This window comes from Cyclopterus lumpus, chromosome 2 (assembly GCF_009769545.1).
Source record: "Cyclopterus lumpus isolate fCycLum1 chromosome 2, fCycLum1.pri, whole genome shotgun sequence".
In the NCBI taxonomy this organism is placed as follows: Eukaryota; Metazoa; Chordata; class Actinopteri; order Perciformes; family Cyclopteridae; genus Cyclopterus; species Cyclopterus lumpus.
Genome location: NC_046967.1, coordinates 4,828,997 through 4,853,996, shown reverse-complemented (window position 1 = coordinate 4,853,996; position 25,000 = coordinate 4,828,997). Strand labels below are relative to the sequence as shown.

General features: G+C 42.5%; 3 protein-coding genes and 1 long non-coding RNA gene across 8 annotated transcripts in view; 1 reads left to right on the top strand and 3 right to left on the bottom strand.

The window, feature by feature from the left end:
- The window catches only part of LOC117744061 (nuclear receptor subfamily 4 group A member 2-like), a 4,248-nt gene extending 529 nt beyond the window's left edge, over positions 1-3,719 (bottom strand). The window contains exons 1-8 of the mRNA XM_034552150.1: positions 3,582-3,719; positions 3,408-3,469; positions 2,317-3,184; positions 1,180-1,309; positions 916-1,073; positions 631-821; positions 320-498; positions 1-110 (exon numbers count right to left, since the gene is read on the bottom strand). The exon at positions 1-110 is cut by the window's left edge and continues 529 nt beyond it. Of these exons, the coding sequence (XP_034408041.1) occupies positions 1-110; positions 320-498; positions 631-821; positions 916-1,073; positions 1,180-1,309; positions 2,317-3,180 (1,632 nt within the window). The 5' untranslated portion in view covers positions 3,181-3,184; positions 3,408-3,469; positions 3,582-3,719. The remainder of the gene's footprint in view (positions 111-319; positions 499-630; positions 822-915; positions 1,074-1,179; positions 1,310-2,316; positions 3,185-3,407; positions 3,470-3,581) is intronic.
- Positions 3,720-4,344: 625 nt separating this feature from the next.
- Positions 4,345-20,802, top strand: gpd2 (glycerol-3-phosphate dehydrogenase 2 (mitochondrial)). Of its 5 annotated transcripts, none has more exons than XM_034549511.1 (19): positions 4,345-4,458; positions 6,786-6,892; positions 7,935-7,943; positions 9,120-9,291; positions 9,835-9,959; positions 10,051-10,148; positions 10,293-10,456; positions 11,883-12,047; positions 12,231-12,375; positions 12,935-13,128; positions 13,527-13,661; positions 13,755-13,930; positions 15,704-15,835; positions 15,912-16,070; positions 16,541-16,653; positions 16,740-16,818; positions 16,899-16,997; positions 18,235-18,247; positions 19,422-20,802. In XM_034549511.1, the coding sequence occupies exons 2-19, from the start codon at positions 6,791-6,793 to the stop codon at positions 19,502-19,504; spliced, it is 2,163 nt and encodes a 720-aa protein (XP_034405402.1). In that variant the 5' UTR covers positions 4,345-4,458; positions 6,786-6,790; the 3' UTR covers positions 19,505-20,802. The 5 variants fall into 5 exon arrangements, with proteins under 5 accessions (XP_034405402.1, XP_034405366.1, XP_034405392.1 ...); XM_034549483.1 differs by lacking the exon at positions 18,235-18,247 and adding an exon at positions 6,524-6,561 and having other exon boundaries at positions 4,362-4,458; XM_034549492.1 differs by lacking the exon at positions 18,235-18,247 and adding an exon at positions 6,528-6,561 and having other exon boundaries at positions 4,367-4,458.
- Positions 20,381-24,057, bottom strand: LOC117742329. Its single transcript, XR_004611021.1, has 2 exons — positions 23,820-24,057; positions 20,381-23,167 (listed from the first exon to the last, which is right to left on the bottom strand). It is a non-coding gene; the product is annotated as an uncharacterized LOC117742329 (long non-coding RNA).
- Positions 24,058-24,634: 577 nt separating this feature from the next.
- LOC117745701 (fibronectin type III domain-containing protein 4-like) overlaps positions 24,635-25,000 on the bottom strand; it is a 14,686-nt gene continuing 14,320 nt past the window's right edge. The window contains exon 7 of the mRNA XM_034554205.1: positions 24,635-25,000. This exon is cut by the window's right edge and continues 808 nt beyond it. The gene's annotated coding sequence lies outside the window, so the exon portion shown is untranslated.

Genomic DNA, 25,000 nt, shown 5'->3' with positions numbered 1-25,000 from the left:
GGACAAGTGGTTGGACCAGCAGTCCGATAGGCCGTCGGCATCCTTCAAGCACTTGACGATGTTGTTCTGCAGCTCCTCCACTTTTTTCTGCTCCTTCAGCCCGTGTCGCTCTGCTGGTCCAAAACCAGAAATGATGAAACATAATTCACAAAAGCTTTGATTTACTTCAAACCGGTGGGAAAATAGTCGTATAGGCTACATGCTGCTATAGTGGGATATTCTTAAATATTACACGTGGTTCATAGCAAAGAAAACGTTATTCCTAATCATTGAAAAAGGCTAAATAAATGTGCATGAGAGTGTCTTTTGAGCATCTCACCGGTGACCAGGGCCAGTGTGCATATGCAGGAGAAGGTGGACACATCCAGGTTCATTCTCTGCAGGCTGGCGGAGAACTCAACGATGCTGTCGATCCACTCCCCGAAGCCCCGCAGGCACTGGAGGCGGTGCCATGCTGACCCGTCGCAGAAGACCAGCTTCCCTTCCTCTGGGTTGGACCTGAAACGGTTACAACAGCTTGCTCTCAGATTGTTGGCCCTGAGACAGTGACACACACCCTCCTTCCACCGAGGTCCTTCTTGGGGACCTCTGCAGCTGTTTACATATCTGGAACTCTGGTTGGTTCTTTACCTGTACGACAATCGCAAAACAAAGAGCTCCAGGAAAGCCGAGTAGAAGAGGAGGTCTTGGTCGTGTTTGAGGAGAGACGTAAAGCCCGGGATCTTCTGTGCCCAACCTCGAATGACCTCCATCGATCGGGTCAAGAGGTCATAAAACTGCCGCACATGCTGAACGTCGTCCCCCGCTGGACTCTCCTTGAGCTAGTGGGAAAAGATGGAAAACAGCAACAATTACAGCTCCGCTACGCCTTTTTTTAATGTGCGTGTATAAGCGCATATGCAGTGACGCTCCTACTTTGAAGTAGTCGAAGCGAGAAGGAGGAGGGTTCGATTCCACGTGCGCCCTGACGAGCACGCTCAGGAGGGTGCTGACGGGAGGCGACGAGTCCGGAGGGGTTTTAGGTTTGGACGGCAGGCGACCCCGTCGACCTTTCAAGCCGGCCGTCCTCACCACTGCAGGACACGAAGAAGAGAACCAGGAGACACGTTCAGTTTTCAGTTGGAGTCACAATCTGATGCCCGAAGGTCGGACATGAAACGTGATTTTTAATTGGTTTACCTTCTTTGACCATTCCCACTACGAGACACTTCTGGAAGCGACAATATTGACATCGGTTCCTCCTGCGTTTGTCCACCGGGCAGCTTTTAGCAGCCAAACACACGTACTTGGCATTTTTTTGTACCGTGCGCTGAATGGAGGAAGAAAATGTTTTAGTGTGTTTTGCAAAAAAAAAAAAAACGTTTAAAAAATATGAAACGCCTGCACCTCGGACACCTGATAAGAAATGTGAGGTTGGTGCATAAATGTTACTTTGAGTGACCTCAGTTTTATTCTGAACCTCATTCCGATCCATGAAAACATGTTTTAAGGGGTTCTTTATGAAACTTTACTGACTCAAAGAGATCTCCATTTGTTAAATATGAAATGTGAAATTCTGAAAACCTGGTGACAGCATTAAACCCACAGAACTGCACACCGGAGCATCGGTTTGCTTTCTTTGCTGCACTTTGACACCAGTCTGAAGAGCATCTTTAGAACATTTTAAGGACAGGTTCAACAGCTCTGTTGAACCAATATCAAGGTGCAGCACTGTCCTTATACATTGAATACATGGCACCAAAGTGGGATTCCTCAAGGTGATCTAATGGTGGCAGGGGAACCTTTTTTTTTTTTAGAGCTCCAAGACTCATTTTTGTCAAGACTGAAGTACAAAGCCTTTAATAGTCCTTTGGAAAATGAACAGCAGCCCTCTCGCTCCTCTGGGCCATCGGACGCGTGTGAGGCATTCAGCAGACAGGGCAGTCTGGTTAAATACCGGGTCGTGACCATTCATAATTTGGAGAATCGCCCCGGGAATCTCCCTCAGAGAGGAGACAAGGTGTTTTATTCATGGCACGTTGGTGGCCATTTTAACACAGAACATTTGCCCCTAATACGCGCGTGTCAAGAGATCAAAACGTGCGTCTGAAGCACAATGTGCAATTTAGGAGTCCAGTCAGGGATCCCTGTGGGGTTTGTATTGTAGCTTATTACTTGAAGAGAAAAGTGAAAACATCCAACAAGTCTCGTATATTCTGTTGTTTATGATTGCAGCAGCTACAACTGTATAATGTAGACTTTTCATCTCGTAAGCCTGCAAATATCAAAGTTGAAATCATATTTTTTTCATGCAGCTTCATAGAGTTGAGAACAAACCTTGAAGAAGCCCTTGCAGCCCTCGCAGGTGCGCACTCCGTAGTGCTGGCAGGCTGCGTTATCACCGCACACCGCGCACAGCCCCTCCGCGCTCAGCGGTCCTCGGCTCGGAGCACAAGAAGTCTGGTAGTCCATAAAGTGGTGACCGTGGGCGAACTGTAGCGGGTGAGGAAATCCCACTGCGGGCTGCTTTTCGTGGGAAGGGGAGCCCAAACCTCCGGGGCTGTTCAGCTGCGGATGCGCTCCGGCTCCGTCCAGATTCATGGACACGTGGAGCGATCCGTCAAATTTCATTCGGCAGGTGGACAAACTCTGGCTTCCGTGTTGCGCGTGTTTGAGTGAAAACAGCGAGAATCTGGAGAGTGTGTTTTTCCTGTGCGCCGCCGCAGCCGCCGCCGCCAAATAGTCTTGTCGAAAACTGTACAGAGAGCCGGAGTCATCCCATATATGTCCCGGTGGAGTTTGAAAGTTGGATGTGATGGGGGTGTGCGGCGACGGGGAGCGGTAATAATAAACGGAGCCGGGGGAGGATAGAAGTTCGTCGGACTGCTGCGGGTGATGCTGATTCGGCTGATACCGCGGACACCCGTGCGCATCCTCCACCTTGACGCACGGGAGCTCTCCCTGTACCGGCATTTGGAAGAGACACGGGGGCTTCACGTCGTACCCGGCGCCATAAGTGTCACCCAAAGGGCCAAAGCTCGGACCCGACGTGGCAGCTGAGATCTCACTGTTGGTAAGGTCCATGCTGAACTTGACAAACTCCGGGGTGAGGAAGTCGCAGCTGCGCTCTCCGCCGACGCTCTGAGAGGCCGGACTGGCTCCTTGTGGAGAGGAGCCGCACTGGGTCTGGACGCACGGCATGGCCCTGCAAACATAATGCAGTCATTCAACGGAAACAAAGTACATGCTTTAGCGCGTGTGTCTGATATTAAACACTTGCGTTTTCTTTGTAATTCCATATACGTCTGGCAGAAATGTCTACTTGTTGAAAGGCAGCTAATATCTTTTTTTTAATCCGATTTAAAGGACCTGAACGTCTTTTGAACAACATTATGAAACCGAGATGCATAGATAACTGTCTTCATTACCTTAAAAAAAAGTTTAGGTTGTCTTATTTTCCAGAGGAGGTTATTTTCTCGCTAGAATTAGTCTGAAACAAAAACAACAACAATAACATCAGAAAATCATTTGCAAGATGTACACTGCCATGCATGATTGAGTTCTTCATCCATTAGTGGAGAATAATAAGACATATACAATACCTCAGAGCTCCGTGCAGTGCAGGAGGACAGTGACACGTAATCCCATCTCTGCCGCTGATCTATTAAAGCTTCAGATGCCTGCGACCAGAACGGTCCGCTCGCTGCATGGAGAGCAAATGGAATGACAGTTCACTTCCCCCTCTTGTCTTGCATACTGCTGGCCGTGACACCAACAATGTGCTTTTGTTTACGCGCCTTGTGCCAAACCCATATTACGCACGAGCCACAGAGGGGAGGGGTGGGGTGCGTGGGCACAGAAAGTTCATGTAATTCGGAAACAATGCGTGCACTTTCTTGCAGTTCGCATCCTCGGCCAATAAGGACATTTATTGGGATTTTGTAATTCAAACTACCAAACCTATAGGGCTTCTACACAAAGCTTTTAATTGAGCATTGATTGGGAGTAAGATTAAGTCTTTATAGACAAGGATCATCTTCAACAACTGTTTATGGTTGATTGAGCATCATTTCTTCATCTTAAAACACGTGTAGAATAAGACATACTGTAGAAAATGCCAGTCTTTATGCATGTTGTAGCCTTTATTTCTTCTGTCACGCCTCTTGTGCTGGTGCACAGAAAGAAAAGAACAGCTGGTGGCCGGTCTCTCCCTCTTTATTAATATCCCCAAGGAGGAGGATGAAGGGGAGACTAGCATTGTGCAATCTTTACCCTCCACAATACCTCAACGGCGCTGCTCCGCCTCCTGCCCGACGCCATTGGACGAGCGTAGCCGAGCGCCGCGTTCTGATTGGCTCTGCGCAGCGTCGCTCGAGGCAGCTCCGCTTCCTGGTTGCTGCTGTCAAACTCAAGCTGCGGTTGTGGAGTCTGCGTTGCCGCCCTGAGCGAGTTTTAATCGACCGCGAAACGAGAAATCCTGTGAGTGTGAACGTCTGCTGTTGTTTATGCCAGGTTTACGTGTGTATCTGTCATATAAACCCGTAAAACGGCTCCATGGTTCCTCTCTTCCGGTGGAGGTTTCCTTTAACGTAAAGTGTATTTTTCTGCCGTTAAAACGAAGCAGGCTCAAAAATATAAGAGGCTACTTCCTCTAGTGTGGTGATAGATTCACCGAACAATATAGTGCCGGACATCATAAAACTATATGCTACTCCCTGCTGTGTGACGTGTGTCAGTGCTGCAAACGGGATTCCGTCGCCATTTATTGAAAGTGAGAAAATGTCAATGGACCCCGGCGTGGGAGTCTTTAAAAAGCAGCCCCCACTTCTGTTGATTAATTATGAATGAAGTGGGGATCGTCACGAGGAGGACGAGTTTAATTTATCTGGTTGTGCCACTCACTCGAGTTCTCACAGTGCTTCTTTATTGTGGTGTTTGGCCTTTTTAAGGCTCCAAGGAAGTGGAGCTGAGCTGCAGAATGGCTTTTGATTATGTGTATCATTTTAAGGTCAATACACTGGGTGGATGTTGATAAGAACTGGCTTTCAGAAATATAAACAACACCTTTTTGTCTTCGCTTTAATGAAATAGTCTAAAACTATTACTTTTTATTGGAGTATTTAACCTTCAAGTAGCAGAAGATGGCACTAATTTCTTATTTCTTATTTGATGTAATGTGTCGTGATTTGGATGAAAATAGCAATTTGTTGAGGCAAATATTTCACATTTGACAACTCCTCCACAGCAATATGTGTCTGCTGATATTATCTTACTGCAGCTGTTGTGGGTGTGAATGTGGCCCGATGCATAATCAGAACTTTAGGTTTTAGGTATTTACTAACACTGTTATTGCTTTTGTCCACCAAAGGGCACCGATGAGTTATTTGTCTGTTGACTGTATCTATCAAGATTGTTGGTTTATATTATCTGTGCAGCTTCAGTTCTGCAGAGAAGCTTTTTTATATACATCCTCTTTATAACCAGTTTTAAAAAAAAAGAGGCTAATTAGCACCTTTTGTCATGGGGGATGCATGGACATCCCATGATCCTTCTGTGCATTTGTTTGTGCACATCCTTCCAGTAAATGATCTGTTTATGAGGTTGTTTTTATATTCTTTCTGTTTTAACGGTTGTATTAAGGGAACATTCTGACACAGGCGTCCGGTGTTGGCGGACACTACACAGTGCGACTGACTCACCACTAACATTTGTGCCATCTGTAGCTGCGTTTTATTAAAATGAGTCTTTATTCTCAGTGCGTTACTCTGGGAATGCAAATACTTTTTTGGGGCCGACCCTGGAGGGAATTGAGGCCCTCATCCGTCTGGTGCTGGTCTCAGGAAACAGTTGCTTAATACTTAACTGCAAATATACTGTATATTAATTTCCTTTAAAGCCCTTTCAAGCAAGATAATGCTGCAGGGTTTATGTGCTGTTTTCAGTTGTATCCTCAATATGAGACGAGTGATTTGCTGTTTTTAGCATGTTGATATAAAATCTTTACGTGGAAACTTCTTCAATACCTAAATAAGCTAAACAACTACTACTTTAAAAAGTACTTTAGTCATTTTCTTAGCAAAGATGATGAATATTCCCGGTAGTATTTAATGTTACTAACTCTTTGGATGCATTGCACACAACATTTACGATCAAAGTAATAATGAAATGGTTCTGCGCAGTTGGACAAACATAATGATCCTGCAAAAGGTGCTGCTAACAATCATTTTCATTATTGATTAAACTGTCAATTATTTTTATATAAATATATTTTTTTAACTAATCAATCTGTCTGATCATGTGGAGTTTTAAATGTCAAAACTAATTACAAATGCCCATCACAGAGCAAACGTGTCCTCAAAGTGATTATTAGTGATCTTGTAATGAGCAATTACCTTTCAAAGGTCAAATAAGTCATTTTGCCAAGCAAAATAATCCAGAAATTTGATGGTACCAGCTTCTTAAATGTGATAACTTTCTCTATTTTATATCAGTGTAAACTGAATATCTTTGCTGGTTATACTAACGTGACACTTTTCTTCACAAGGCAGCTCTTCCAGGGGACAAAGCAAGGGCCACGCCCAGGTATTATCAAAAAACTTTCTCCTTGTGTAGTGCAACAAGTTGCATCATGGGAGCATTCCTCTGCCTCGCTGCACCGTCTTCACATGAACTTCCAGACGTGCAGCCTGACTCTCAGCTTTTTGGACCCTCCCCCCCTCGTACTGACTCGCTCCTTCACACGATCACCTGTCATGTCAGCCTCATCCCCAGCGTGCCCTCATTGCACTTTACTTTGGCTCCCACAGGGACAATGGCGTTCAGGAAGGCTCTGAAACAGACGGTGATCATCGGCGGCGGGTCTCTCGTTACCGTTTTTGGCCTTTCACAGCTGATCGAGTACAAGAAGACACAGGTGAGCTGACCAAAGAGGCCCCCCCACTCTGAATGTTTGCTGCTGCATGGATTCCAGTTCTGCAGGATTTAACTGAAGGCCGATGTGTTTATTTTTTGCTTCTCATTGCCTGTGTGGTTTGTGTTGCTTCACATGCTTTTAAAGGACAAAATACTTCAATGTTTTCCAGTACAATATCGTGAATGGTATTTTTTTGTTTTGTAAACGAGTCGATCCAGCAGGGACGGGCTGCCTTTTCAGGGCATGACCGGTCTAGATGTTGGAATGTACTTTCTGTCATCTTCAAGGTGTATTGGATGCGTTCCAGCTTCTGTCTAGAAGACTGAAAATATGCGGAGGAAATTATTGTTTTCTTTCTTTTCACATTGTTGTTTAAACTCTCATTCTGATTGTTTTCCTTCCTCTTCCTGGTCCAACAAAATGTGCAATGTTCATAAAGTGTAACTGAGGGTTTGAGGGAGTCCTTAGAGGTGTGGCTGTTTGCCTATTTATATTTGTTCAAAAATAAACCACCTGTTTGTTTTCTGGGAAAAAAAAGTTGGACATTTTGGGAAATAATGTTTTTCCCTTTTTATATGAAGCCACGCTAGCAGCCTGCTGACTTAGCTTAGCACACAGACTGGAACCAGTTGCTAGAAAGCCAGTGCAGACACCAGAATCTCACTGGTCCCAGTCAAGAAATAGTACGGCCGGTGAAATGATTATTAATTGTTTTTTGCACAGATTATAAAGTGTTAATTGTTGAGCTTTAGAAGTGCAGGTGGATATAGGAGCGATGGTAAACCATCTCTGCAAGAAGGGAAATAAGAAACGGGAGCCGCTGATAGTGTTCATGAGTACTTGCTGTATTTAACCACACGGCTTCCCCTCGAAAGGGGCAAGCAGCTGTGTTTCCCCGACCTCCGATCCCGGGGCCTATTTTAAGCAATGCCACACAACTACATACCAGATTTTATTTGACTGTGCAACCTAATGTAAACTCTTGTTTTTTGTCCTGATGCGATAATGTCTTCTCTTGCCCACCGTCGTCCTCTCGACCAAGCATGGATTGGTAAGCAAAGAAGTCGACCCTGATGAAATATAATTATTTTCACAATAGTTTGTAATCATGCATGCCTCTAATCCCAGTAATTGCAACGCTGATGAGACAAATGTCCGTCTCCTTTAGCAAGGGCATATGGCTTGGAGAAGTTTTCAAGGCAGCGGCCGATTGGCTATTAGCATGGGCCTTGCTGTGCCATTCTCTTGCTTAACTTGATTAGGGGGGGGGGGGGGGGGGGGGGGGGGGGGGGGGGGGGGGGGCGCTGGCACTTAATTCTGTGGCGGTGTTTGTCTGTATACATCATCAAAAATAGACGATGATTATATCATCTTCTCGCTTGCGGCTGCAGACCTAAATTACAAACGCCTTCTATTATTTGCAAGTCAAATGCCACGTTTGCTTCAAAGCTGCTTGATGCAATCATTTAGTTTGAGCTGCTAAAAAAAAATAGAATGAATAAATCATTAGAAGTGAAATTCCACATCCTTGTAGCGGAGGTGGGACGCAATTGTTTTTTTTTGTTGCTTTTATTGTGTTGTACGATTTATTTATTTAAATTGAATATTATTTTGCTCATCATTTTGATTTTATTTTGTTTGGTTTTTGCAAAGTTGTGCAGCATGTTGTAGCAGAAACGTTCCTTTGCTACTAATCACGTTTATGCTTCTGATTTTTTTTAAGCAACACTTCACTTGGAAACTAAAGGTGAAAATGAGACATCATAAGCACATTTAAGCACTAAAAAGTAATTATTGGATTTAAAAATAAGTTGAAATAACAATGACAACTCTTTTTCTTCTAAAAAGTGTCCTAAACTTTTTAATATAGTAATCTCAGTCATACATGCTCCTCTGTCCATTACAACACAATAATACACATTATGAGCACACTACAGGGTCTCATTACACAGTCAAATCCATAATGTATTCAAATGAGTGGACATCATTATGCATTATTTCACTTTATGAGATGATTGTAATGCATAAACACAATTCCCTGAGCTTATAATGTTTCAAAATGCACCTCAAGGAAAGTGTTGCTGTATTTTTTTGTTCGGCTGTGTATTTTTTAAGAAAATTAACATAGAGTTTAAGTAACTAACGCATACACTTATAAACATTAACCGGTCCCGCATTGCTCTGAGGTGCGTCCTTCTCATTGCGCGTGTATCTGTGTCACCCGAAGGCTCGGTTGGCCCGCGTGGCGGCGGAAGCAGAGCTGAGGGTGCCCTTCGCCGACGAGCTGCCCACTCGGCAGGCGCAGCTCGCGGCGCTGCAGGACCCGGAGGAGTTTGACGTCCTGGTCGTTGGGGGAGGGGCCACGGGGGCAGGATGTGCCTTAGACGCCGTCACGCGCAGTAAGTGAGCCGCTCGGCTCTGGAGTGCATCGGTCTCCCGGGACGCAACAGGTTTCTATGGAGGTGTTGATGGAGGGAGGGAGACTGAGTTTATTGATGCTCTGCTCCAGTATTATCTATAATATATCTCATGGAAATACTCCTATGATATATACACACACACGCACACACACACACACACACATACATATATATATATATATATATATATATATATATATATATATATATATATATATATATATATAGATATACATTATAAGCCAATGTATTTAAAATAGCATGTACATTGCTGCAAATAATAAGCTCCTTTAGCTCATTTGCAGCAATTTACATGCTATTTTTATATATATCAGACAAATTCTATATTTTCATATCCTAGTTCTAAATTGTAGATGCACTATAAATCTAGGTGATCTTTAATTGTTACCGAGCTCTCAACGCTTTGACACAAGAAGAGCTTTTTGGAGACAGTATTTAGGCACAAAGTAGTGAAACTAAATGTATTTATCAGTCACTACTGACTGCATTTTCTTTCTGCAGACCTCAAGACTGCTCTCGTGGAGAGGAACGACTTCTCTTCGGGGACGAGCAGTCGGAGCACCAAGCTGATCCACGGCGGAGTCCGCTATCTCCAGAAGGCCATCATGCAGTTGGACTACGAGCAGGTTCCTCTCCTCACTGCTCTTTAACATTGTCACCTCGTTTTACTCGTTCTTTGTTTGACATGAACTTCCTGTTTATCTTGCGGGGGGACAGTACATGATGGTGAAGGAGGCCCTCCACGAGCGAGCCAACCTCCTGGAGATTGCACCTCACCTGTCTGCACCACTACCCATCATGCTTCCTGTGTACAAGTAAGTGTCAGGACTCAAACAGGGGGTTTCCTTAGCATGGTTCTTTTAATCTTTAAACTGACGATAGTCGTTGTGTAATTTGATGGGAAAACACCAAAACTATAGTTACAATCTACCTTTTAATCACTATGTTAATTTTCCAAGATGGTGGCAGTTGCCTTACTACTGGGCGGGGATCAAGATGTACGATCTGGTCGCCGGGGTCCATAACCTGAAGAGCAGCTACGTCCTCAGTAAGAACAAGGCCTTGGAGCACTTCCCCATGCTGAAGAAGGACAAGCTGGTGGGAGCCATCGTCTACTATGACGGTGAGTGAGAGCCTGCGGAGGCCTCCGGTGCTCCGTGTGGATAGTAATCAAAACCAGCACGCTTTGTTTGTTGATCCATTACTCATCTTTGTATTTTATGTAAACACGAACAGAGTAGCTGAGTCGGTCTGGTTGCTTTTGCCCTTTTCCTTTCCAGTGGGAACAAATCGGTTGAAAATTAGAAAGAAATCAGGCTTTTTGTGCCGAGTAGCCGCCGAGACTTACCGGAGGGGTTTGTTCTTTAGGCTTTTCTCTAATTACTCTTTTTTTCCCTGCGAAATACCTAATAGTCTTTCAACAAAAGTGATTTAAATGAAATAGTTTGAGAATGTAAATTCACTTTGGTTGAGCTCTTCATGACTAATTGACATCGTTGTTGCTTTGTTTTAACCTTGAGATTCCGGTCGGCTAACTGCATCATAACACACAGACACGATGCACAAGTTTAATGCACTCCATAAATCCTAAAAAAAGACTCCTCATGACTTCAGATCTTCCTGAGGAAAATACTGCTTACTATATAAAACACAAAGCTTTTTTACTCTCTAAATGTACAATAAAAGTGGCCAGATTGAACTGGATTCACTGCAGAGTGAGAAAAAGAAGAGCGTTTTCTTGGTGCAAAGCAGCATATGTTTGATGTCCACTCCCCCTCCCATCATCTGCTCTGAGGGGGGATGGCTGGGGGGGAAGAGGAGGGGGGGACAAGGCCAGGATGTTGGAGGGGTAGAGCATCTTTTCTCCAATTATGCCGTCTGGAACAATCACGGCGGTGACATTTCGAAATCTGACCTTCTCTCCCGGCGGTGTCGAGCGCGGAGGAGCGTCGTCGACGGGCCGAGCAACAGCTTTTTCCTCCTGCTGTCTTGGTTACTTCAGCTGCTGCTGCCACCAAAAAGCAGAGGCACTTTCATCCTGCAGCACACGTGCAGCCCTCGAGCTCTTATTTTTAACTGGCTGGGCGGTAGATATGCTCTGAAATCTCAAGAATTTTTTTTATATATCACAACTCTTTTTTTTATTTGGTCTCAAACCGCCAGTTATTTCTGTTCTTTCAGCTTCTAACATTTAATTTACATTTGAGGCAAATAAATCTGCAACCGAATGCGTGTTTCCAGTAAAGTAAAATGGAGAAAGATAAATATATATTATTGTATGTATATTAATGTTGCGGCGATGATTCTCCGTGGCATATATTTTTGATATGTATAGATGTTGATATGGAAACTAGCATCAACAGTAGTGACCTGTGCACTCAGAAATCCACGGGAAGAAAGTGAGAGATTCTGCACAGAGAATTAAGTATCAATCTCAAATTAAAATCTATAATATAAAAAACTGTATGAAACAGACTTTTTGTCCTAAATCAGCAGCTGTTTTGCACCCAAATATAATTAAATCCACCTCCGTCTTTCTTCTTTTTCAGGGCAGCACAATGACGCCCGTATGAACCTGGCCATCGCCCTCAGCTCCGCCCGCTACGGCGCCGCCATTGCAAACTACACCGAGGTGGTGCGCCTGTTGAAGACGACGGACCCGCAGACCGGCGAGGAGAAGGTGTGTGGCGCCCGCTGCAGGGATGTCATCACAGGTGAGGCGCGCAGGTGTTGTCTTCTCCATTCATTCAGGTTAAAGTCACTTTTTTTGTTGGAATACATTGTGGTACTTGTGCAGTATTTTCCACCCACCATCTCTATAAAAATGGCTGTTTTATTTAGATATCTTCTGTCTTTTTAATACCGTGGGTGCTTCACCATCATTCTCTCCTCTCCAGGACAGGAGTTTGACGTGAAGGCCAAGTGTGTGATCAACGCCACCGGACCGTTCACCGACTCCTTGAGGAAGATGGACAACCAGGAAACCAAAAACATCTGCCAGCCCAGCGCCGGTGTTCACATCGTCATCCCCGGTTACTACAGGTACCTACATGTCCTTTAAAATCAGTATTTTTACTGAAGTTGAGGAGTTTCTTTGGGGGTAATTCAAAGGCATTCATGTACATATTTAATCCTCCGTGTTTTCTCATTTTAATGTGTAAATACTCAACTATTATCTGCCCTATACTTGCATGCATAAGACCATCTTCTCTGGTTAAGATACAGCAGAGCAATGGTTGGTTTTGTTGAAGTAGGGCGTTTTTTAAAGTTCAGCGAAGCTTATTGAGCGAAACCCGAGGGAGCGCGAGCCCTTTGAACAGCGCCAGAAATGCCAAGCACCTAATTCTCCTCGTCTCTCGTCTTCCTCCTGCCGCTATCTGCGCCCTCCCCGCCCTCCTCTTCCTCCCCCGCATCTGGGTTTTTCCATTTGTGTCTTCTTCTTCTTCTTCTTCTTCTTGGTTTTTCCATTTTTATCTCTTCTTCTTCTTCAGACAGTAAATATGGCAAATGAAACATGTCGCTATCACTCCACGATCTTCTTCTTCTGTTATAATAACAAACAAAAATAACAACCCTCCTTCCTGGATTCTCTGTCCCTCAGCCCCGACAACATGGGTCTGCTCGATCCGTCCACAAGTGACGGACGCGTCATCTTCTTCCTGCCCTGGGAGAAGATGACCATCGCCGGGACGACCGACTCGCCCACCAGTGTGACGGCCCACCCGATCCCGGGGGAGGACGACATCAACTTCATCCTGAGGGAGATCCGCAACTACCTCAGCCCCGACGTGGAAGGTGCTTCTCCCGTCCGCTCCGAGGAGCATGCAGTCGCGTAGAGGCTTTTTAGGATTCTTATTCTCAGCTGATTTTTCTGCCAATGGATCCTCCTTAAACATTGTTCCTTTTAAGTGTTTATAAGAAGTAAGAAAACCTCTTTCAAAACCCCAATGCAATTGTCAGTGAATTTGATGACATCAGGATATCGGCTCTTATTCCCCTGAATAATCCTAAAGCAAAACACTTCTTCTTGCACAAAAGGTTCCTCGCCGTTGTTGTGGCTCAGCATAAATATGTGGCTCAGTTTTACAAGTAGTCCTTTTTTAAAGCGTGTCGACGATGCACTCGATCGAACGCTTCGCTCCAGCTCAAAGTGCAGCATCTCTGTTGTAAACATATCTCTGTGCCGCCCGCAGTGCGCCGAGGAGACGTGTTGGCGGCATGGAGCGGCATCCGTCCCCTGGTGACCGACCCCAACTCCAAGGACACTCAGTCCATCTGTAGGAACCACATCGTCAGCATCAGCGACAGCGGACTGGTCACCATCGCCGGTCAGTTCCTGGATTATCTCGTGACGTTGCGGCCCCCCCGATACTTCTGGGTCAAGGGTCAAGGGTCATATTTGTGTGTGTCTGTGTCTTCAGGTGGGAAGTGGACCACCTACAGATCCATGGCCGAAGAGACGCTGGATGCAGCCGTCAAGACCCACTGCCTGTCTGCGGGGCCCTGCAAGACCGTAGGTCTGATGCTGGAGGGAGCCAAGGGCTGGACGCCGACCCTCTACATCCGCCTGGTGCAGGACTACGGACTGGAGAACGAGGTAATGCACGTTAGAAACGGCATTCTCGGGTTTGGTAAAATCATGTCAAGTAGTACAAAGTAATAGAAATAGAATAAGTTGTATTTTCAGTCCGGCGCCTCTTTTAAATCCACACAAATTCTAATTTTGGTTTTCTTTCGCCGTAAACTTGATGTTCCCATATTTTCTTCTGTACACCGTCTGTAGGAATAGCAGCAAATACTGTACAGTCAGCCAACAAGTACAATTTAGATTTTCACCACATTTCACTTTACTACATTTACACTTAAAAAGCTATAGTTACTATTCAAATTAAGATTTTACACACAAAAATATAATCGGTTTCTAAAATACGACGCATTGTAAAAATGAAACTGCCAAACGTATACAAAGTAGTTAAAATGATTTCCACCGTGCCCAACAACAACAACATTAAAGTGCCATTAATACGTCATTAATAATGATCCAATATCCAACTTTTGATACATTTTTGTTGCCGTTACTTCTGTACTTTTAGTCACAAGAGTATTTCTACATTTGAGGTGTTTAAGTAAATGATTATAATATTTCAGTGTGGCAGTGAGACTTCAGGATGCTGCATCTATTTCTTCAAGCTCTGCCTCCGACAGCAGTTTGACTTCCCGAAACATTTCCAGCACGATGATGCGTCGACAACCTTTTTTTTTTTAACGAGCTGTAGATGCAAACCAAGCTGTAAAAGCGCACACAGACTCTCCAGCAGCAGCAGCAGCAGTGCGGCTGACATTAAAGCCGCTGCTGTAACAACGCTGACATTTCTACAACACAAAAGACTGGACACGCGTTGCAATGCACTGTACTCTGTACGATTTATCAATGGCATGGAGTAAGGGCACATTGATTTACATCGGCTACAAGCCATCTCTCCAATAATTAGGCTGTGCCTTTTCATTAAACCCGGCAGAACGCTGTTTCATGAAGAAAAAGTCCTGATGCCTTCCCGTACACTTACTCCTCATTAGAGGCGCTCCGCACCGGCTCTGCCGCTTTCGCCAATATTCCTAAAAGGTCACTGTTGATATTTGGACAGCGTTTGCCCTTTTGCATGATCGGCAGGCCAACGATCTGAATGGCAAATAGCCCTCTTGTGTTCTGTAAACACGTGACGCCTCATTGACAAAGCGGCGTTAACGCTCATCGCTTAACTCCGGAGAGAGGGAATCGATCATGTGAATATTAGGAGCCGCCGCGACGAGTTTGAGTCTGTGAGTTTTGTATTGTTAGAGAAGAAAAGTGAAGAAAAATCACAAAATATATATATGTATATATTTATATATATATATATGTATATACATATATATACTGCTACAGTGGTTAAACGTTCCAGTTTTAGTTTCAATTCGTTGACTGATTAGTCGATCGATAGAAATCTCTTTTTTAAAGCTCCTTCGAGGAACATTCATTCTTTTCTGACATTTTATAGACCAAAAAAACATATTGAGCAAAAGAGATATGAAGAGATTTAAATATGTCTTGTCGTAGCTAATACGCTTATTACAAATATAGGATGTGCCTTCTCAAATAGTGCCTCCGCTTCTCTACCTAAAGATTGAAGCTGTGTTCTATGAAAGTGTACTTTATTGATTTTGGCACAAAGGAGGCAGACGAGAAACCTAAAGATGATGTTTAAAGAGTATAACGTGTAGTTTTGTATTGTTTGTTGTATTTCGGAAGGACCCTGGAGGGTAATTGTAAAATGTTTTGCTGCGCCTGACGATATAAAAGCATCTCAACAGCTGGTTTCTTCTCCTCCAGGTCGCTCAGCATCTGGCCTCCACGTACGGCGGAAAGGCCTTTGACGTGGCCAAGATGGCTCAGGTCACCGGACAAAGGTGGCCGATCGTGGGGAAGAGACTGGTGTCCGAGTTCCCTTACATCGAGGGCGAGGTAACGTGGCACTTCGGCGCTCAGTGTTGCCCAGATGGCTCTAACACCGGAGCCTCATGCAAGCCTTCTCCCTCAGGTGCTGTACGCCATTAAGGAGTACGCCTGCACGGCCATCGACGTCATCGCCCGGCGCACGCGCCTGGGCTTCCTGAACGTGCAGGCGGCCGATGAAGCCCTCCCCCGCATCGTGCAGATCATGGGGAAGGAGCTGGAGTGGAGCGAGGAGCAGAGGACGGTACGATTTTACAACAACTCCTAAAAAAAAAAAAGTCTAAAGATGTGATGTTTCTTTCTCTCTGCCCCAGAAGAACCTGCTTTGTTTTACATAATGCTTTAATCCCCGGCGTTTTTTTTATTCTTCTTCTTTTTCAAGTCCTGGTTTCTTTTCTCACACAATAGAAAAGGTCCACACCCTTCATCCCTTTAGAGGAGGAAGCTCTGTTTGTGTATGAAAGAGATGAAGTGATGCGAGTGGAGTTACGTGTGTATGAAAACTGAACTCTCGGTTATTGTTCCAGCACTGTAGAATTTCACGTAAACAAAACACGTGGACAGTCCATGCAAGATTTACAGTAATATGCATGTATTTATTCACTATATTATTACGCTGGTGCTTCCATCTCACAGGAGAGGTGCTCTTATACTATATATTAAATATAGTATGCAGTATATTTAATGTGCTAACTGACTGGATGTGAAATCCAGGCCGAGCTGGAAGCAGCCAGGAAGTTTTTGTACCAGGAGATGGGCTACAGGTCTCGCTCCGAACAGCTGACCAAAACGTCCGAGATCAACCTGGACAACCAGGAAGTGGCCAGGTAACGCTTCCCCCGTTTTATGATTGTAAATGTGCCCGTGTGACTAAAAAAGTGAGGGAATAAATGCGCCGAAATCTGTGCGACAGGTACAAGAAGCGCTTCCACAAGTTCGACAAAGAGAGCAAAGGATTCATCACGACCGTCGACGTCCAGCAAGTCCTGGAAGTGAGTCTCGTTTCCTCCCCTCTTCCATCTGCCGCTCATTTTTACGCACTTCTTCATTACCCGCTTTCTCTCCTCTGCAGAGCATCAACGTCCACATTGATGAAAATGCACTCCATGAAATCCTCAATGAGGTGGACCTCAACAAGAACGGACAAGTGGAAATTGACGAGTTCATGCAGGTACGAGGATGAGCTGAGGACCAGATTAATACAGTTCATGCATTCATATTTATATGTTTATTGATATCGAAAAGTATCTTCATACAGTGAATACCAGAATGGAGAATTATGCTCCAATTTATAACCACTTGCACTATTTAGTATTTTTTAAATGCATAAATCTATGGAAATAAAATGTGGCCGTAAGTAAAAAGGTGTAGTTTTAGCAGTTAACACCCTCTGAGGAGGAAAATACAAAGAAATTAAATGAAATTAGAAGTTGAGTGATGCATATCTCTAAATGTATCACTCCATTCATCCACTTATGTGTATGATAAAGTCCTAAAATCTAATTTTCTTTGTAACAAGTGAAAATATGATTATTTCAAACTGTTTCCAATATAAATTAATTTGTTACAAGAAATAATTTATTTAAAATAGACAAATATTCTTCTTTTTTTTTTAAAATAAGAAACTGAGACTTGCAGGGACATTGCTTCATAAAAATTAGATTTTTTGCAGCAAAGACTGAACACTGATCTGAGTGCACGTGAGCACTGGTGAGAGGAGAGAAGCCATTAATGCCAAACACCTCCGTCAGTAGCAGCAGAACAAACAGGCCATGAAGGATGATAATAGAAGCCCATTCAACACACTTTCTTTCCCATTTTCCCATTATGTGTGCAGCTATATTCCTGTTTTTAATCTCCTGCCCTTTTTGTGCTTCACAAATAACTTTTATACAGATTTTCTCATGCCATGTAAACACGTTTTAAGCAACTATCTGTAGGTCTATACATATTTATAGATGTAACATTGCGTATGTGTGTGTATATATATATTTATTACATTATTGTATGAAGTACACCTTGCACCTTCCTCATTCGGATACATACTATAAATTAATGTACCATATCATTAAAAAAAGGCCAGTTCACCTGTGATGTGAGAACAATGAACATCCTGCAGAACAGGAGGTGTGAAGTCCGACTAGATGGAGCTAATTAGAAAGGAGAATCTCTGTCGTAATGAAGCCCGCTGCGCGTCCGTCCGCCGCTAAATAAATTAGTTTCTCACATGACAACGAAGTGCAGAAAGAGTCATTAAAGCGGCACCCGGTGACAGACGATGATTCAGTCTTCATTAGTGTGCTTCTCCTCTCGTATTCATTCCTGCACATGTATGCATCCTGTATGTTGTGCTTCTCAATGTCTGTTTCTGCTTGTGTGGATACCCGACCTGCACGTGGACGACTTAGCGACGACAAACAGGTAGCGTACCGACCCGGGTGTCACCCGTGTGAGCCCAACTCTCTCTTTAACAATAAAGACAACTTTATGAAGTCCTCTGGTGGCTGAAGGTGGGGAAAAAAACACACTAAAAAGGATCCAAGAAGTGTTAAAGCTGCGCTAGGAAACTTTAAACATCGGTGACTGAAAGGATAAGCGTGGTGATATTGTGTTCTTTTTTTTATCGTCAACAAATCCCATGAAAAGACCAAAATCAACAATGAATTTATTCAACTATATGTCTCTTATCTTCTTCCTATGAGTCCATTACTCAAAGACTACTAGAAACACAAGTAATCGATGAGCAAAACTGTATTTTTTGTGTATTAGTATAAAAGATACACTTTTCCACATTTAACAAACACAAAACACAGAGCAAACAAGACCCTCACACCTAGTGGAAGGGGGCTACGCACTGCCAAGCATGAAGACTAATGATTTAAAAGTGTATTAGTCCGCTGAAAATAGTCCTCAACAAACATACAGTACTTAACCTTTATTTTTAAAAATCATTTATTCATAATCCTCCACAAAACCATACAGCAGATAAAACAATAAAAGCAGATAATGGCCGAACGGAGATGTCGTCGGTATGCTGAAAACAATGTCAGATTTTTGCAACTTTCCGAAACTAACACTGTTTAATTTTTAACACTAACATTTCATTTTACTAATTAACCGAGTCAACGGCATGAAAGAAGGGATTTCCTTCAGACGTCGTCGGCGGATGAACACTTTGTTTGAAGCACACTTCCAGAGATAACAACAGGTTTTATAATAATTATATATAATTGTTGATGGGTTTTGTTGACAATAAGGAAAATACAGAATAATACTATCTTTATCCTTTTGAAAAATGAAATAAAAAGAAAAAAGCAGAAGTTGTGAAGATGCTTCATAACCGCACACAACCGGCTGAAGAGTGAAGGCCGCTAGGACTTCAATCTTGTATTTCAAGTACTTTCTCTCTCTAAAAGGAGTGGAAGTGGCTCTTTCCCCTCCCAGTGCAGCTTTAACACATGAAGAAGACAGCTGGTGTTGGATTCATCTTCTCCATCTTAACGTCCGGGATGTGTGGAGGTCGATCGGGGTCACTCTGACGATAACCGTTGTCACATTTAAAGTGAACCTTTCCTGGTGTTTGTCTCCTGTGCAGCTGATGAGCGCGGTGAAGAAGGGACAGGTGTCCGACAGCCGCCTGGCCATGCTGATGAAAACGGCCGAGGAAACGCTGAATAAAAGAGGGCCAGTGACGGTAGACCGGAGCGGGGGTGGATTCTGAGCCCCGAGAACGCCAAGAGAACAAATTCAGCCTCTGGTCTTTTTTGTTGTTGTTGTTTTTATAAAAAGGTGGCGACTACAAAAAGGGGGCCTCATGCAAATAAGGCGCTATTTGAATGACAATAACGCAATCAGGCGCACGGTGAATTTAGCCGAATCAAGCGTCCCCCGAGTGTGTTCTGAGTGAAATCAGATCTAAAGATTGAGGTTTGTTTTCGCAACATCCGGTGCCTCTGATGTTACACAGCACTTGTGTTTTTCTACTGTCTTTTAAACTTTCATAGTACGATCATTTACACTCCCTTTTTTTAACCTCTTTTTCATGTGCGCTTTATTTCTTAATAATGCCCTTAAAGGTTACTGGAAAGAATTATGGAACCTGCTACCAAAATAGAGACATACGTTTAAAGCATATAACTTAACAGAAATTAAGTTTCTAGGAATAAAGTTTCTAGGATTTTTTTGGTTTAAATTGATCCTATTTTACCTGCAAATCGATAACAAATCACCAATTATTTCCATGAAACCAAAGAAATTAGTATGGAGCCCTAAAATATTAATTTGCATTGCATTGTTTCTGAGCTTAGCATGTTACTATTACTCGCCTGGGGATATTGAATGGTTCTTAAAGCACTCAATGTTTCTGAAGTACTTATACTCTGATCTGTCATCCTCTTGTCTACTTTTCCATTTATTGCACTACCAGCAAACTATTGAGGTTTACACAGCGAGGTGTCCAGCTTTTACTGAGGAAGATGCTTTTTATTCTGCTCCTTCCATATATATATATATATATATATATATATATATAATGTATTCTTTTTCCTTATGTCACTGCAGCCAATTATACACAGAGATTTAAACATGTTGCATGAGAAAATGTCTGATTTCAAGGGATTCTTCTTTATATTTGCATGCTCCTTCGTGTTCCTCTAAACAATGTAAAGCAAAAGCTTTATTGTTACCAAGTGCATTGAAAGTGGAGTTCATACTCTTACTTCTTGTGGTTGTGAGCGGAGAGAATGTGAAGTAATCCTAAATGTTTTTCATTGTTTGCGTGACACAAATAGGACGTTTGTAACGTCTAGCATGTTTTATCTGACGTGTGAATGTGTCATATGTGCCTCGATGTGCCTCAGATGTGACTCACTTCTTTCACAATGCCACACACCGTGTTAACAAACACAGGGAATTATGTTCAAGAATGTAAAGCTATTTAAATCACAGTTGTTATATAAAGAACATTATTTAAACTGTATTGTGTGTTTGTTATTTTAGAACAGAGGTGTTGATGGAAGGGACGGGTTTTAAGTTCTTTTACGACCATTTATTTGGACAGTTTTGCTAATTCTATTGCAAAGACTGTAAATATTTTTGTTTTTCTCACCGGTTTGAAGTTATGCAGTTTAAATAACAGGTGATATCACATACTTCTGCAGTATTTCTGCTCTTTTTTAAGCAAATCTTAAAGTATTGTGAAGTGTTTTGGCATCTGAGAAGCCTTCAAACTGGACTTTCTTTATCGTATTTTGTGTGATAAAAAAACAGGTCCTCCCTCATCACCAATACAGACCTCCTGTTAAAGGTTTTATAGTATGTGTGTGTGTGTGTGTGTGTGTTTGTAAGCGTGTGCTGCCTTTATATTATGCTTTATATTCACCACTAACTGATTTATCTACATGGAACAGTAAACAATCCCACAAGGTTTCCTCCCATGAACTGTTACTGTAACTTCCTGAAGAGTGAGTGTGTGTGTGTGTGTGTGTGGTTCAGCTACCTCCACGTCGAGGACCCTTAAAACTGCTCGTCAAGAATGGCTCGTGGGCTGCATGACTTAAATCCAGATCCCTATGTTTGATTGTCTCCCGCAGATGAAATTTCATCTTCATCCCAACTCAAAGAGACTCATGTTGCATAACCTGTACAAATACTGAGAGTCTTCAGGTAAAAAAAAAAAAGAAGCAATTATCTTATTAAATGTATCTGGTTGCTTGCAAAGCTTTATTGTGGTTTTTGTGTTTCTTATGTGAGCATCATTCATAGCTGGCGTCATAACCAGAGACGTGACGTGTTTATTGTATGAAAGAGTCGTTATTTACTTGATTTTAAATGTGTTGTTGTTGTCAAATCACTGAGGAATCAAGGCAAAGCTTATGAGCAGCTACTTAGTCGACTTCAGTCATATCTTTCTCTCGAATTGAAACCCAATCTCGTGCCTCGCCGCTGACCTCCTATTGTTTAGCGTGAAAACCAGCTACTGTACGTTAAACGGTGTATTCCTTAAGTAGGATGATGCAAAGTGTTACCTGGTGGGTCGGGTTACACCTGGGAAAAACACCCTCGCTCAGATTGGTTCTCACAAGTATAGAAGTACATTCTCGCACGCACACACACACACACACACACACACACACACACACACACACACACACACACACACACACACACACACACTCACTAAACTGCATCCAGTCTGCTTCCTGCAAACAGCGTGAAGAACAGCCTTTTCTCCCGAAAGGTCACGGTGAGATTTGAATGGCAGCTTTAAGTCCTTCGTTCATATTATGGTCTGCAGCGGCGGAGGAGTTGTCCTTCCTGGGAAAGGCCGGCAGTACGGAGAAGCAATTAATTGTAATGAATAATGGGACAAATCTGGTTGGCATATGACTGCTAATGCTCCTTTTCTTTTTCTTTTTTTCCTCTGGAGGGTTTAGGCCGGTGATGCTGAGGTGTCTGCCTGCACACTAATTGAAAAGTGTGAGGGCGATGGCGTCATCTTCCTCCATTTCTTTTTTAAATATAATTTCTGTTCCGCACGCATCAAATTTATCTCCTCGTTTGCCTCCAATGATATTTATTAATTTCCATGTTCTGTGACTATTTAAACACACACTGTGCAATGTTGCTTCAAAGCCTGGCTTTAGCCTTAAAGTGCTATTTAATGTGTTCACTAAGCTTTAATTGTAATTTCATTTTATATATAGTTTGTGTGGGGTTTGGTCAGGTGGGTTTATTTTACCCCCTCGCCCCCCACACTGACTAATCCAACCCATGAGTTGAAGTGTCAGTGTTGGTGATTAAAAACTGGTTTACATGAATAAGTTGTGGCAAAAATAATGACGTTTAGATGAGTTTTAATTAGAAGTGTGAGTAAGAGCACTGGGACCAGCTCGGCAAAACCCCTCACTCGTTCAGTTAATATTTATGGTAAATAAGATAAGATAATTAACTGGGAAATTAATGACATCGACCTGTTGCGAGCAAGTAAAAGTTCAAATATGGATATGGGAGAGAGCAGGTAATATCAGTATTGGCTGTTATTTGTGCCTTCAAGACTAATTGGGAGGGAAAGTCGTTAACTAAGGAGGTTGTTTTTGAAAGTGTACGATGGGGTTTTGTCTCCGGCTTTGAGGAGGGGGAAAGAGCGTCGAAATGCCTGGTGAACCCTGACAAATCTCCACTTTATGGGGTGAAATAATGGTTCACACCTTTCCGAACCTCCTCCGATGGAACAAAAAAGCCATCTTGCAAGGCGTCCTGACATTTACATGGACCATTCACTGGCTCGGTACCCGCCAGAATGTGGACAGGAAGCTCTTTCAGCTGCATTTCAATGGACACCTGCCAATCAAACGAGACGAGGAGAGAATCTTAAGTCCTTAAAGCCGAGAAGAGGAATATTTACATCGCAGAGATTCTTCCTGTAAAACCAGAACCTGTGTGTCTCAAAAAGGACACAGCTTTTCAATTGTATGACATATTTTACTTTATTTTACGTTTTTATTGCACCACACCATCTGATCTGATAAAAGCTATCTGATCTTTTTTTCAGAAATGGTGAGGACCACAATGAAAAGACGAGAATCAACAGCAAGAAAAGTAAATAAAAATCCAATTAAACAAATATATATATATATATATATAAGCAATTATCTTGCTTTATCTTCTTCAACAGCATGTTTTTGTGTTAAAACAATCAATTATACTTCATGTAATGCATATCTAAACCAGTCTGCAAAACCCACAATGTTTAATTTGTGCACTTATTCTTCTGTTGTTGTGTTTTTGTCTTGCACACGTTTCTAAATATGTATCTTAGCTTGACACACACCTGGAAACAGGAGAGCAGTTAAGAAGTGCAGGTAGGTTTTCTGAGCGGTTACTGTTTACAGTTTAGCGTTTCTCTTGCTTTTCTCCATATAACTCAATCACACATGACTTAACACATATGTTTATATTCATTGTGAATTACTCTTCCTGGTCACACCATTACCTTTGATGTTCATCGCAACACTCGTCCGGAAATCCCAGAAAAAAAAGACGCTTCTTTAAACTCCAAATCTCGCCTGATAATCATCATTTTTAAAGTAACTCATTAATATCTGTGTGTGCGTCCATGAGTGCGTTGCGTTCAGGAACTACTAACAGATAATTCTGCATAGTTAAGGGGTTCAACCTTTCAAAATAGCCACATAAGTAGACTACAACAATGTTGTAGCCCATAGCTAACTCTAAACTTTCGGTTTACAATGCCCCAAAGCCCCATGGGAACTGTAGTTCTAAAAACTTAATGCACGTCAAACTATTACTTCAAGAACCAAAGTGTCTTAGCTTGTTATTTTTTATCTCTTTTAATCTATTATCCATCTATAATCTTACACAGTTGGCTAAATTATCGCTCCTGCATCTAATCGTCGAGCTTCATGTCACGAATAATGACTCCAACATATTAGGAATCTTTTCATTTTTGCACAAACTTTACACTTTAATTAACCAAAACCTGAATGGAAACAGCAGTATTGAAAACACTAATATAGCTTCATACATGTTATTGGTATTGAGAACAACATTTATTGTCTTTGACATAATTCCTTTAAACAACAGCGTTTGTTTGCGCTTCCTTTTGATTGATATACCCACCTCATAAATGTTGTAAAATGCAATAAATATGTGCCTTTTGTCCTCATTAAAATATCAATTCCAGAAAACTATATGTCCATGTTAGCAGACTATGATCTACTTACCTGTTAATCCTCCTGCATGCATGTACTGATGAAATACATACAAATAATGTCTTTATTTTTTATTGAAACTGGAGAACACGACAATAAATTATAATCAGACACTTGATCCACGAACATAATGTCTTTGTTTAGTTTCGTGTAATCTGGAGCGACGCAAATAATAAAAGGAAACACAATGGAAGTAAAAAGATCTTGATTATGACGCTAGAGAGAATATATTGTGGCTTTCAATGTACTTTAAGTTTTGAAATTCACATTGAAGAAAGAGCTGTCAGTGATAATGACCCGTACATCCCATCATATGTGAACAAACTGCTCCCTCTTAAGGCCGAGACTTCTTCTACATCCATTCATTTACAGAGCATTACGATTCACTCATCGGGCAGCAGAGTTTAGGACAGACGCCTCTTTGCCGTAATGTATTTGAATA